The following is a 13,888-nucleotide window of genomic DNA, read 5'->3' on the forward strand; positions in this document are numbered from 1 at the left end:
CCCAGATAATGTTTATACTGCTCCAGAAGTGCTAAACATATCCAGCATTTAACCATGTCCCAAGCACATTACTAAGGCTTTCATATATGTTAGCTCAGTTAACTTTCACAACAGCCCTATGCGGTTGCACCTACTATTCAGACAGCTAACAAGAGCCAGGATGTGGCGGTTCATTGAGGAGATATCACTGTCTCCGTGATACAGTTACAGGCATTGTGACTCAGAAAGGGGAGAGCAACTTGAGTTCCGGGCTGCACGAATCCAGAGCATGCAGCCCAGTGATTCTTCCATCACACTGCTTATGCTAGCTAGAACCCACTGCCCAAGTCATACTAATGACCGCTACCCACCTATCCCACTGTATTTATTTTAGTGGGATATTAAGTAGAGGACATCCTTAAATCTCTGGTTCTGTTCCAAGCTTGTCATGTCTCTTCTAGGCTAATTCTGTAATGCAAAAGTACCAGTCATCCCATTCCTGATTCAGTTGAGACAGCCTGGTCAGGGGCTCAGAGTCCAGAAAACTCTCTGGGGCCATCAGCATAGGATCTATTGTTCTGCCTTCTTCCTTTCTAGTAGGCTGCTCCCAACGGACCCAAAGATCCATGTGGTTTCACACATTCATGGACGGAGTAAGAGAATAACAGGGATGGAGTTCTGAAGCCTTGGCTGAGCATCCCAATCGGCTTTGAAACCTGCAGATTCCCAGGCTTTACCCAGCCAACATCCTGGTTCACTTGGTCTCAGCCAGGGGCCCCCAAAACGGCTATTTTTGACCAAGCACTCAGGTGACTCTCACAATCACTGAAGTTTGGGACAACTGGACCAAGAGATTAAACTTCACTGTCCCGTTTCCTTGTTTCACTTCTTTCTAGACCGTCTTTCTTCAGTATATAAACACTCTCAAGTGTTCCTAATTTAAAGAACGATCAGCGGCAGTAATAACAATAAGCCTTCCTCTGTCTGACCTCTAAGTGTTCAGCGACCTTGCTCCCTTTCTCAGCCAAGCCAACTCAAAAGTGTGGTGTACACCAGCTCTCCTCGTCTTGCCACCCCACGCACTCCACACCTGGCTACAACCCCCCGGCCCCTCTCACTTCTGGATGACCTGTACCGGTCTGCCGGATTTTCTCCTTCCAGGCCGACTACACTTCCATCCACTCTCCACAGAGCTCTTGTCTCCCCTGCTTAAAGCCTGTCAGTGGGTTGACATCAACCTAAAAACAAGTCAAAACAAAAACCAAGCCCCAAACAAAACTCTTTTGACTGATGTACAAGAGGCCCATTAAATTCAGGCTTGGCACTACCTTCATGTTCTGTTCCTTATTCCCTCTTACACAGAGATCTGTGTGGTCCACACTTTCTACAGATTCCGAAATGGGAGATGTGCTTGCCACCATCATGTCACTGGGATGACCCCTGCCGTCCTGTAAGACACAGCTCAGGCTCCCAGGCTGGGTCGAGCGCCAGGGCTTAATCTACCATGACGGCACTCAGCACTGCATGGTGACTGTCCTTGTTGATTTTTTTCTTCCTCCTCCTCCCTGCCCCAACACACACACACATGCTCACACAACTTGGTTGTGAACTCTGAGGGTCGGAACTTGGTCTTAATGACCTTGGTGTCTGCCCTATCACACAGTTGTCACCTGAGAGAAGTTATTATGAAGGAGTGCAAGCAAGGAGTTGGGGTTCATTCTGGGTCTCAAGCTTTAGTGAAAAATAAAATAGAGCTGCTATGAAGTGGCACATGAAACATGAGCTGAGGAGGAGGTTTGGGTAGGAAGAGAGAAGACCGGGTCTGAAGTGCCAGGAGGCAGTGATGGAGACATACCTCTTCATCGTAAGCAGCCTGTTGTAGGGAGGCCACTGAGCTAGGAGTCAAGACACTATGTTTAGTCCTATCAAACCAACAGTTTGTTGTTTGACTTTAGATAGCTCAGCAACCTTCTCTGGGCCTGTTTCTCATCTATAGGATAGAGTGGATATTTTCTTTGGTATCCAAGGTAAGAAAAAGACAAAAGGTTTATGAGGTACTAAGAAATGGCAGACTGATTTTCGTGTGCACAATGTGTGTTTGGACTCAGCGTAGTTAGCTTCATGTGACTAACTTACCCACCTGCACAGTCTGGGCCACTCTGCACACCTGAGACATTCCCATGTGCCAATACACTGCTAAGCAAAGGTGACCAGTGCTACCTCACAGCAAATCACAACCACACTTCTTTCTTCACTAAGGTCCTTCAAAAGTCTTGGTCATTCCAGTACAAAAATGAGGTAACACAATCACAGAAAAAAAATCCTAGTTTCACTCATTCATTCACCCATGAAGCATTTACTGCACACCTACCTGCTGTGGGAAAGGCACTGGATTAAGCAGTTAGCACACAAAAGCAAATTAAGGGGGACAGAGGGTCAAACATAGGTCAAATATAAGGCATCAAAATTCTACAACGAGAATGAGCCATACAGTGAAGTAATGAACTAAACCGGGCCACCACAACTGGCAAGGTCCGGCACAGCCATGGCTTTGCCGGCAGCGCCCGAGGCCTCCGCTGAGACTGTATCTCGGCCCGTTTCTCCCACTGCTCAGCCCTGCTTCCTTCCCTCTCCCCACAGGCTGCCAGTCCCCAGCTCTGCGTCTGCCTCCTGGTAAACCCAACAAGCCCCCACAGATAGGGAATCCACAATACTGTATCAGTCGGAGAAGGCAGGTACTGATTCTATCACAGAATAAACCAATAATACCAATGAAAGTATGAGGGAATGACGGAGACTGGTGATTTGAAGAAATCAGAGTGAGTCCTTGAGGGCAGAGCTCAGAATGCTTCAGGAAAGACAAAAAGGAGCAGACGATGAAGTTGAATGACGTCGCAAGGCCTCCGCCTTTAGCTCAGAGGTAAAGGGCAGCCCCCCAAGGTTTTTGAAAAGTGGATTTACAGAGCAGGCATTTTCAAAATACCTACAGTATGTGGGATATATTGAAAAAAAAAAGAGAAGAGAAGTAGGGTACCCTTTGGGGGCATCTCTACATTATTTTTCTAGAAAGGCAACGAGGATCTAAGTTTGTGGCAGTTGCAACAGAGAAGACAAAGGAGACTCAAGACACATCTGGGAGCTACAAGCCCTGAGCTGAGCTTGCCCTTGCAGTGAAGGGAGGGTGATGAGACTCTCCGCGCAAACTGGTGGGGCGAGCAAGAGGAGGGACACACAGGTAAATGCCTACTGATGTGTCTGCACACAGTAAAACCTGACACACAGTCATCCACTCCACTTTCGTTTGGCCACTGACTCAGGGAAAGGCAAACTGTTGACTAAAACCAGGAGCAGCACTGGATGGAAAGGGTGAGGAGCAGTTCCCAGGGTGAGCAGGATGGCGGTGCCGGGAATTGGGACACAGTGAACCGGACTGGGAAATAAATTGAGAGGAAAGTTTATGGTTTCGATAGTTTTATTTTTGAGTGATGTGTGCCCTGAAGTTAGTTACCTAACAACTAAGCTCAGAAAGAGGTCCTGGACGGAGGTAACGATCTGGAATTCAGCAGCACACGGTGGGAGTTGACCTGCAGGCTGAACTGAGAACATTCAGGGAGAGACCACGTAGTGAGGTAAGGAGTCCGAGGAGACAAGGAAAAGGACTGAGCAGAGAGGAGGACAAATGGAAACCAAAGGAGGCAGAGAGAAGTTTGCATGTCCACTGGCACGCCGCAGTCCAGTAAAACTGGGGAAGGGTCATGTGAAATCTCCCAAGGGATCAATGATAGAGGGAACAGTTGGAAGTTTCTAGATATTGAAGTGGAGCAGATTCATTAATTCAATAATCTTACGTAGTCACTACGACAGTGATACAAAAGTGGATTTATTTACGTATGCACAAAAGAAATGTTCAGATACATTTGCCAAAGTAAAAAAAAAAAACAGGCTGTATCCATTGTGATTACGTATGTTATGACAGAATACAGATGAGGACGTATGTGGCTGAAACCTTGTGCAATCATTCCAATAGGGCTGTGAGAAACTGTAAGATTAGACTCTGGAGTAGCTCTCAGCGCAGGAATAGAGCTCGGAGGGGAGTGAAGGTGAAGAAAAGGTCTCTCTATGCACTGGATTTTGTATATGTGGGTGTATATCACACACACCAACAGAAACTGAATCACACAACCTTCAAACATCAGGATTGCTAAGTGACTGAATAGTTCTGAGGTATTATATAAATAATTACCACATCTTCTATGGCACGAATGCAGTCATGGAGCTGGGGTAAGTAGGCATACCAACAAACTAGAAATTCCTAGTGGGGTTTATTTTTATTCTCATTTTTAGGTAGAAGGTAGCTTTTCACTCCATCAGTGTTAGCATATTTAACAGAATTTCCACAGCATTTTAGATCAAAGAGAAGAACCTAGGGCACAAAGCGAGTCTATGCCATTCACAGAAGGAGGTGACGAAGCCGCTGAAATCAGCAGCGCAGCCTCCAGCGCCCACCTGTACCTCCTGCACATTTACTGTTGTAACGTGACTTACACATGCCCCTGACACCCCATGAATCCCGTTTCTCAATGAAGACTGCGATGCTACCAAGATCGAAGTTTGCAACTTCAAATGCTCTTTAAATCAAACACCATAAAGAAAGTCCAGACACTTTTTCTTTTGGTGAGAAAGACGAACTCCCAGTTCCACTCTCACCTCAATTGCGTAACTCAAGAGAGCAAGAGGCAACTTTCCTTGGACTCTTCAAATAAACTCTCTTTAGGGATCAGGTTACGCACAAGAAAATAGCTCAGCAGGAATTTTGAAGAAAAAAAAAGAGAGAGAGTGAGCAACTAGGGATAAAAGCAAGAAAGAACCTGAACAAAACATTACCAGCACCATAATATAACACATGCACTGTCAAACATTAGTTATTTGAATGGAATCAGGGACAAGGAGTCAATTTAGAAGGTAGAGATCTGGCAGCAGTGGTTTTAAGAAAAAGAATACACATGTGTGCTGGATGGATGGACACATGACCTAGTTTTGGATAAATGAACTTAAGAAATCATTTACAATTTATGTGAGTCTGTTTCCAGCTAGTCTTAAAGGCAACCTGAAACTGTGTTATCAATTAGGAACTCATTGATGGATTATATACAGTCTGAAAGAACCTAAGACTGGACATCTTACAGATGTAAATATCAGACATGCGATAGCCAGTGAAGCACATTAATTTTGCTCTGAAAAGGGGGCATGAGCTAGAGAGGAGGAAAGAAGGAGCTCTGAGGTCACCTTTCACCCTCTACCACTCCACTCCTATTACAAATGATTGCTCAAGAATGTGGACTTTGGGATGCAGCCACTGCCTGGTGGAATGTCACAAACTTGACATGCAAGCAAGTCAGTTCTCAAATACCTCAATATTGCCAAAAGCTGCTTGTAAATCTAGCTACATCCACTGTGCTGAGAACAGCTCTTGTTAGGTAGTATGTTCTACTTGAGACATGCTCTTAGAAACAGCAAACTTCAAAATCTGATCTTTAACTGTCTGTCTCCACCCTGACCACGCTCCTCCTTATCAAACCCAAGGGAGAGTGTTTACCACATTGAAGATGCTTAACATATATTTGGTGAATGAATTCTTATTGTACTTTTTCATTCTAGTTAGTAGGTGGGAGAGCATTACCCGGCAGAATAAATGGCTTTTGCATTCACTAAGAAAAAGGCACAATAATACGGCCATTAATGATGGAGACAGATTTCAACAATGTGCTCCTTTTTATACACACAGATATAAAATCAGGCCGTGAGGATACAGCCATGTCTGCAGCAGCTTCCAGATACTCCAAGAGCGGCCCATTAAGGTGAGTGACCGTGGCAGGGGAGCGTCGCTCTGGCTCCCCTGCCCCAGCCCACCCTTCTTCCTGCTCCCATCATGCAGCCAGGAAGGTGACAGCGCGTCACCTAGAACCTCAACACTGAACAGGATATAGTACCAGAAACTTGTTAGTAAAGGTACTGTCTACCAGAAAAAGGTGAAAATTCATTGGAAAGCAGTCTGTAATTTCTTCTTGTTTACCCTGCCCCCACCCCCACCCCAGATACAAAGAAATGCATGCTTAGTTTATAATTAAGAAAATTAGGAGTAAAATAGCCCTCTGTTTCACCACTAAACATTAACATTTATGAGTAAATCCTTTGGATTATATTTATATATCTATCTCTGTATCTATATCTGGAATGCACTGCTTTTTTCTTATTTTTTAATGGTACCTTTACACAATGGAATTCTATGCTGCAGAAAGGAAGAAGGAGCTCCTACCCTTTGCAACATCATGGATGGAACTGGAAAGCATTATGCTGAACGAAATAAGCCAGGCGGTGAAAGACAAATACCATATGATATCACTGTTAACAGGAATCTAAACAACAAAACAAACAAGCAAGCAAAATATGACCAATGACACTCAAATACGAAACAGGCTTTCAGGGTCCAGAGGGGAGAGGGGAGAGAATCATAGGGGAAAAGGGGATGGACTCACATGAACAAGTATAAAGGACACATGGACAATAACTAAAGTGGGGGGTGGAAATGGGAGGGAGGTGGGGAGCATGGGGTGGGGAGCAGAGCTGGGAGTATAAGACAGAAAACTGTACTTGAACAAGAATTAAATAAAAATTAAAAAAAAAAAACAATGACAACAACAAAAATAACCAAATAGCCCACAAGGTAACATGAACTGTAAAAATTTTAACAATGCGTATTGCTGGATTAAATCGTGCAGTCCTTGAACACATTCAAATCTGATCCTGCTCAAAGACTGCTATTTCCACCTCAAGTCTTCAGACCCAGAAACATGTCTTGTGTTACAGTGCACATCTGAAGGAAGAGGGATGAATACTGAATTTGGGAACCAGGAGACTGGAGTTCCAGCTGTGCACCTTCCATAACTCATTTCCTCTGCCTGTTCTACGCCCTGCTGCAGTCCCTGCAGTTCTCTTTTCTATGAAAGTTATTTTCATTTAGCATCCTTTCTAGTAGTTAACCTCACCTGTTCTAGAAGGTTTCCAGATTTTCAGACCAATAAAAAATAACTGAGGCCATTATACGAGTTGTTCTAGACAATACATGCCTGGCTGACTTGGGTTGAACCACTTAGCCAGCAGCCATAGTTTTAGATCTTTAAGCAACATAAAGCTTACAGTTCTATCTTTTCAGATCTAATAGATTACCTAGCTTGTGTATCCAATTCCCAAAGACTGCATTCTTCCCCTGGACCAAGACTGGATGGGCCTCTAAAAACAAATATTCTGGTACTCCAGCTTTCTCTTGGGTTTTACCTGTCTGCAAGAGACCTGGAATTTGGGAGATACAGTTTGTTATACTGAAGGATCAGATCCTCCATCTCTCCGGCAATACAGGAAGTCTTGGGACCCTTCTGAACCTTTCCTTTTTCCTTGGTAAAATCCAAGAATTGAGGCTGGTAGCTGATTTCTAAAGCCCCTTCCGGCTCTGAAATGGTGAAGGCTTTAGGTTTTGAGGTGCAACAATCAGCAAGTGTGTGTAACAAGACAAAGGGGTGAGACACGTAAACTGAAACTCTGGGGCAAGAAAGAAGAGCTACCAAGTCACTTTGGAGTTACGTGTACATAGGTACCCTAGGAGTTCTCTACATAACTGAGTTCCACCGAGACCCAGGAAGAAAGTTCAAAGTCAATCTGAAGCACCATGACACTGTTTATTTGCAGAAGGGCTCCCTCACCATTCTTCCAAAACACCCCCGACACAAGTTGAAAATTAGAGATAGAAATACAAATGAAGTTCAACACCTCCTGTTGCAAAAATAACTGGGTCTCTAAGGTAACCTTTATAATAACAGATGTAAAACATCTGTTATTATAAATACAGATGTAAAACAATGAGATGATGGATTAAAGAGCCTAGCAAGGTGCTTGGCATGTGCTAAAAACAGCTAGAAAGAAAGTGCTCAACGCTTGGTGGTTGATTTTCTTCTTCCTTTCCTTCTTATGAGTGTCAGCTTTCCAGCAAGAAATATCCTATTTAAAGTATATTATTTTTCTTCAAAATTAAAAGGGAAATGTCTAAAGCAATACATTCATTCATATACTTGTATGCGGTGCAATGTAGTTTATTTTTATAAAACCGAAAAAACACTGACCTGAATTCAAGTCTCGTCCTGGATTGAAGGCCCGGCTATTAACAGTGGTAGAAAGTCGATCACAACTAATTGTTCTAGATACATTGGTATTGAAGTTGCCATCGAATCTAGAAGAATAGGAGAAAATTAGTGATATTTATTTGGTCGTTATTCAGTCTAGAAAAACAAACCAACAAAAATAAGAGTTTATATTGTATATAAAATAGATTAGCTCATAAACTGTAAACTTATGATTTAGATTTTAAATATTAAAAAAATCACGTGCAGAACAGTTTGGGGGGAAATTTTGTGTCTAGAAGGTTTTAGAAATCAAGTTCAATTCTCAGAAGATAAAGAAATAACCACCCTACAAACCAACTTTTCTTCATTAATCTGCGTCAGGTAAAATCACAAGGAAAGTAAATTCAGACTAGAACTTAAAAAATTCAGACTTGAGCGCTAATGTTACCTATGAAACAATTCTTTAAATTACTCTATCTGAAAAATCAACATCCAAGAACAAAAACAGATGCTAGTGAAGGAGAAAGAACGGCTCCAGAGCAGGGAAGGTCTAGACTGGAACCTCTGCCAGGTCACTATTAAATGTTTGTCCTGGGACAGATTGTTTTAATTTTTCTGAGTCTCTGTTTTCTTATCTAGAAAAAAAAAGAAATAATAAAACTCATTTTCGCCCTGGCTGGTGTAGCTCAGTGGATTGAGTGCGGGCCTCAATCTCCTGAGGTGAACCAAAGGTGAACCAAAGGATCGTGGTTTGATTCCCAGTCAGGGCACATGCCTGGGTTGCAGGCCAGTTCCCAGCAGGGGATGCACGAGAGGCAACCATACATTGGTATTTCTCTCCTCTCCAAAGATAAATAAATAAAATCTTTAAAAATAAAAACTCATTTTTCAAAGCTGTAAAAAATATTATAAATAATGTACCAAAGTCCCTCTCACTGCACATGACATAGCTGGCACTGTCTACACTGTAATATCCATAAAGTCTTTTCTGCTTTCTGGTGTTGGCACGACGCTGGTCTTAGAAGTGGAACAATGTCAGCACGTGGGCCACCGGCTGACCAATAAATGCCACTACAATCTATAAGTCCTTTGCTGGAGCTAACGACAATCTTCAAGAAAATAACAGTAAAATGTACCAGCTCATTAGTCACCAAGAGTATTTTTAAAAGTGAATTTAATCCAGAAGTAACAAAAGAGATGAAAAATTTGAACTTTTAAGTAACCCATTTAGGATTTCAGGTACTGGGAGAACTTGTGACATTTCTAAGAGTTTCCCCTCCCCTTAAAGCTAAATTCAATCTGAAATCAGGTTTTTTAAAACTTGTGTTCAAATGTGTACACCTCAGATGATAAATGCCATGAATGAAATTCCATTACCACAGGCAGAGAGGCTGTATTGCCTGTACCACCCAGGAGAAACCATCCCAAAGCTCAAAACCCACTCAGTTACACACATGAGCTTTGATGATCTGTTGATCAGACCTCATAAGACCTACAAAACTGAACAGGCTGTATAGCAAGGGGGCTAGGTTTGCACACAGTGTGTTGGCTTCCAAGGAAAAATTAAACCTTTTGTTTTGAAACACAATCATCTCAAAGAAGGTGGTAACTGGATTTTAAGAGACCTTTAGTATAGCCTCTCACCCACTACAGAATTCCATCAACACTATCAACTGTGCCTGCAAGGACACAGTTGCTTCACCACGTGGTCACCTTCTTGGACCTGCTCCAATTTGTCTAGACGAGAAGACTGCTGCCTCAAAAGCCGCAGATGGAGAGAAGAGAGGAGATTAGTACATCAGCAGCTGGCTGTGTGCGTTCTGGCAAAAAGCAGTGTAATCTCAGTCTCTCTCTTGTTTTAGCCCTTGAACTTCTATTGAGCAACAGCAGCATGATACAAGTGACCCACTTGCTCTCCATGTTCCAGATGCCACATTAAATCCATGCCCTCGTGTACTTTTTAATAAGACCAGAACATACGTAGGCTTTTGTGGGTCTGCCTGCAATTCACATCTGGACTCTGCTGGTCAAATTACAAATCCCTTTCAGACCTCTGCACTTCACAGTTGGGAAACATGACACCAAGGATCACAAAAAAAGTCTCAGATCTGAAACAAACCTGAATCCCATCACCCAGCTCCCTGGTCCAAAGATGAGCCATGCCCCACATGGCTCAATCGAGGTGACACATAAGGAAGAACCTGCTGAAAGGGTCAACTCCAGAGTGTCTAAAAAAATTTTCCAGAGAAAGTGTTAAGTTTGGGGAGAGCCCCTTCTTCTCAGATGAAGTCTCCACAGCCAGGACCTCTGCTATCAGCCCCACCCCACGGGAAGGCCCATGTCCAGTACTAGGCACACACGGGTCCCCTGGGCCTTTGCCAAATGAATGCTTGCTCCTGCAGACTGGGGAGATTAGGCAGCTATTTTTATAGATTGTTTCCTTTTCTGTACAGAAAAGATCAACTGTAAGAGCATTAAAGAAAACATTCTTGTAACATAAAAAATGACTCATTAACAAAAGTGGGTGCTCAGTAAATATCTGTCGTTATAAAAAGGCTCCACGATGTGGAGTCTGTCATCAGTCATCCACCCAACCTTCTTTCCCACCATCTCCCAACCCGCTGTGCTAACCAGACCTGTCCTTCAACTGCTGGAGCCTGACCGTGATGCTCTCTGGGGCCCACCACCCCCGTGCAAAGCCCAGCTCTTCCCATCCTCCTCCCTGAACATCCTGCTGTCAGTTCCAGCCTGTGATGGCCCTTTCTCCTCCAAACTGACCGGTGTCATTCTGCTTCTTAATTCATGCTTCTGTTTTTTTTCCTATTTTTTATATTGCCTTGAAATCAGGTTTAACATAGTGTTGTCATGATGGATATCCATAGCTCAACTGGTTTCAGATTCCATCAGTACCAACAAAACACTAGTCAACAACAATTTAAAATAAGATTTTTGTAAACAACAAGAGAATTATCTCACTTGTTTTGCCCTCTCTGATTTTGATACGGAAGCCTCCTGGTCTAAACTCTGCCGCCCGCACTGGGACTCTGTGTTCTCTGACATCTCTGACATGTTTGAGAGGCCTTGTTCCCCTGATGGGACTGAAAGTTTCTTGAGGGTTTATATTTCCCTCTCAGGTCCAGCACATGGCTGGGACGTGTGCTCCGTCAGTTCTCATCAGTGACTGACTAGTGAGGAAGGGCAGAGAGCTAAGCCACTGGAAAGGGCTGCTGTTTTAGTCAACCAGAGCTATATGATGAAGACTTCCGGCCGAGATGGAGGCGCAGGCAGACACGCTGTACCTTCTCACACAACCAAAAGAAGGACAACAGCAATTTAAAAACAAAAAACCACCAGAACTGACAGAAATCAAACCATATGGACGTCCAACAACCAAGGAGTTAAATAAGAAACATTCATCCACACCAGTAGGACAGGCAGAGACGGGCAACCGGGTGGAGAGGACAGGTGGGGAGGACTTGTGGCAGGGTGGCAGAGGTAGACCTGGGCGAGCCAGGCAGCAGTGGGCGGACCCAGCAAGAAGGTGGCTGGTGGAGTGGGTGGTCCCACATTTGCATGCACATAAACAGGGAGAAACAACTGAGGAGTGGGGTGGAACACACAGCCCAGGGCCCCAGGGCCCCAGGGCCCCAGCGCCAGGAAATAAAGCCTCAAAACACTGATTTGAAAACACTTGTGGGGGTTGAGGCAGCGGGAGAAACTCCCTGCCTCACAGGAGAGTTCCTGGGAGAGACCCACAGGGTCCTAGAACGTACACAAACCCACCCACGTGGGAATCAGCACCAGAAGGACTCAATTTCCTTGGAGGAAGTGAGGAAAGTGACTGAAATCCGGCAGAGAACAGGGCAAGTGCCATTGTTCCCTCTTGTACCCCTGCTCCACATACAGTGCCGCAACCCAGCCACTGGGTTGCCCTGTCCTGGTTAACACCCAAGGCTCCCCCCTCACTATGTAACAGGTGCAGCAAGACAAAAAAAAATGGCCCAAACAAAAGAACAGATCAAAGCCCCCCCCCAAAAAAAAAATACAGCTAAGAGATAAAGAGATAGTCAACCTATCAGATGCACAGTGCAAAGCACTGGTGATCATCATGCTCACAGAACTGGTTGAATTTGGCTGCAAATTTAAAAAAATGAAGGCTATGGTAAGTGAAATAGAGGAAAATGTATAGGGAATCAATAGTGATGGGAAGAAAACTGGGACTCAATGGAGAGGACCGGAAGGAAGAAAGAAACAAACAAACAGAAAAGAATGAAGAAACAAGAATCCAAAAAAATGAGGAGAGGCTTAGGAACCTCCAGGACATCTTTAAATGTTCCAACGTCCGAATTATAGGGGTACCAAAAGGGGAAGAGAAACAGCCACAAGTAGAAAACTTATTTGAACAAATAATAAAGGAGAACTTCCCCAGTCTGGCAAAGGAAATAGACTTTCAGGAAATCCAGGAATCTCAGAGTCTCCCAAAGAAGTTGGACCCAAGGAGGAACACACCAAGGCACTTCATAATTACATCACCCAAGATTGAAATGAAGGAGAGAATTCTAGAAGCAGCAAGAGATAAGGAGACAGTTACCTACAAAGGAGTTCCCATCAGACTGTCAGCTGATTGCTCAAAAGAGACCTTACAGGCAAGAAGGGGCTGGAAAGAAGTATTCCAAGTCATGAAAGACAAGGACCTACATCCAAGATTGCTCTATCCAGCAAAGCTTTCATTTAGAATGGAAGGGCAGATAAAGTGCTTCCTAGGTAAGGTCAAGTTAAAGGAGTTCATCACTACCAAGCCCTTATTATACGAAATGTTAAAGGGACTCATTGAAGAAAAAGAAGATAAAAAATATGAACAGTAAAATGACAGCAAACTCACAATTATTAGCAACACCTAAAACAAAAACAAAAACAAACTAAGCAAACAATAGAACAGGAACAGAACAACAGAAATGGAAATCACACGGAAGGTTATCTACAGGGAAGGAGGAGAGTGGGGGAAAAGTACAAAGAAAAAGCATAGATGGTAGGTAGAAAATAGGCAGGGGGAAGGCAAGAATAGTATGGGAAATGTAGAAGCTAAAGAACTTGTGACACATGGACATGAACTAAAGTGGGGGAATGTGGGTGGAAGGGGGTGTGCAGGATGGAGAAGAATGAAGGGGGGAAAATGGGACAACTGTAGTGGCATAATCAATAAAATATATTTTAAAAAAGAGCTATATGATGAATAAGGTACTGCCACCCTGGCAAAGCATGCTGATGTCACTGTGGGAGCATGGGCCTGAGAGGTACATAGACCTCGACTGGAGTTTGGGTTTAAGTTGCTTACTGATATATATTATATATATCACACATGACTTATGTTTTCTAAGCCTCTCTTTTCCTCATCTATAAAATGATGCTAATAATAGTATCTATTTCGTAAAGTGTTAAGAATTAAATCAGAAAATGGTTAAGAGCCTAGCACATATTAAGTATTTAATAAATAATAACCAGCATTAAATATATTAGTAATGATAACAGTTAACAGCTACTAAGTGCTTATCATATGTCAAGTATATTTCAAGTACTTTACATGGATTAACTCATCCAATCTTCTCAAACCCTGAGGGAAATACTATTAATTATCTCCTTTTGAAGACCAGGAAACTGAGGCACAACAATTTCAAATTAAGAAGCCTCAGGTCCACAGCGGGGCTCAGCTGAACCAAGATGTGAAGATACTATAC

The 13,888-nt window shown here is 43.3% G+C and overlaps 1 protein-coding gene across 2 annotated transcripts in view; it reads right to left on the reverse strand.

Moving 5' to 3' along the window:
- Positions 1–13,888, reverse strand: part of CACHD1 (cache domain containing 1) — a 212,800-nt gene that overhangs the window by 60,669 nt on the left and 138,243 nt on the right. For both annotated transcript variants that reach the window (XM_037043383.1, XM_037043392.1), the window contains one exon: positions 8,154–8,260. In XM_037043383.1, the coding sequence (XP_036899278.1) occupies positions 8,154–8,260 (107 nt within the window). The remainder of the gene's footprint in view (positions 1–8,153; positions 8,261–13,888) is intronic.

The sequence above is a fragment of the Sturnira hondurensis genome, unplaced genomic scaffold (assembly GCF_014824575.4).
Source record: "Sturnira hondurensis isolate 20B ecotype Veracruz unplaced genomic scaffold, ASM1482457v3 Scaffold0000648, whole genome shotgun sequence".
NCBI classification, from domain to species: domain Eukaryota; kingdom Metazoa; phylum Chordata; class Mammalia; order Chiroptera; family Phyllostomidae; genus Sturnira; species Sturnira hondurensis.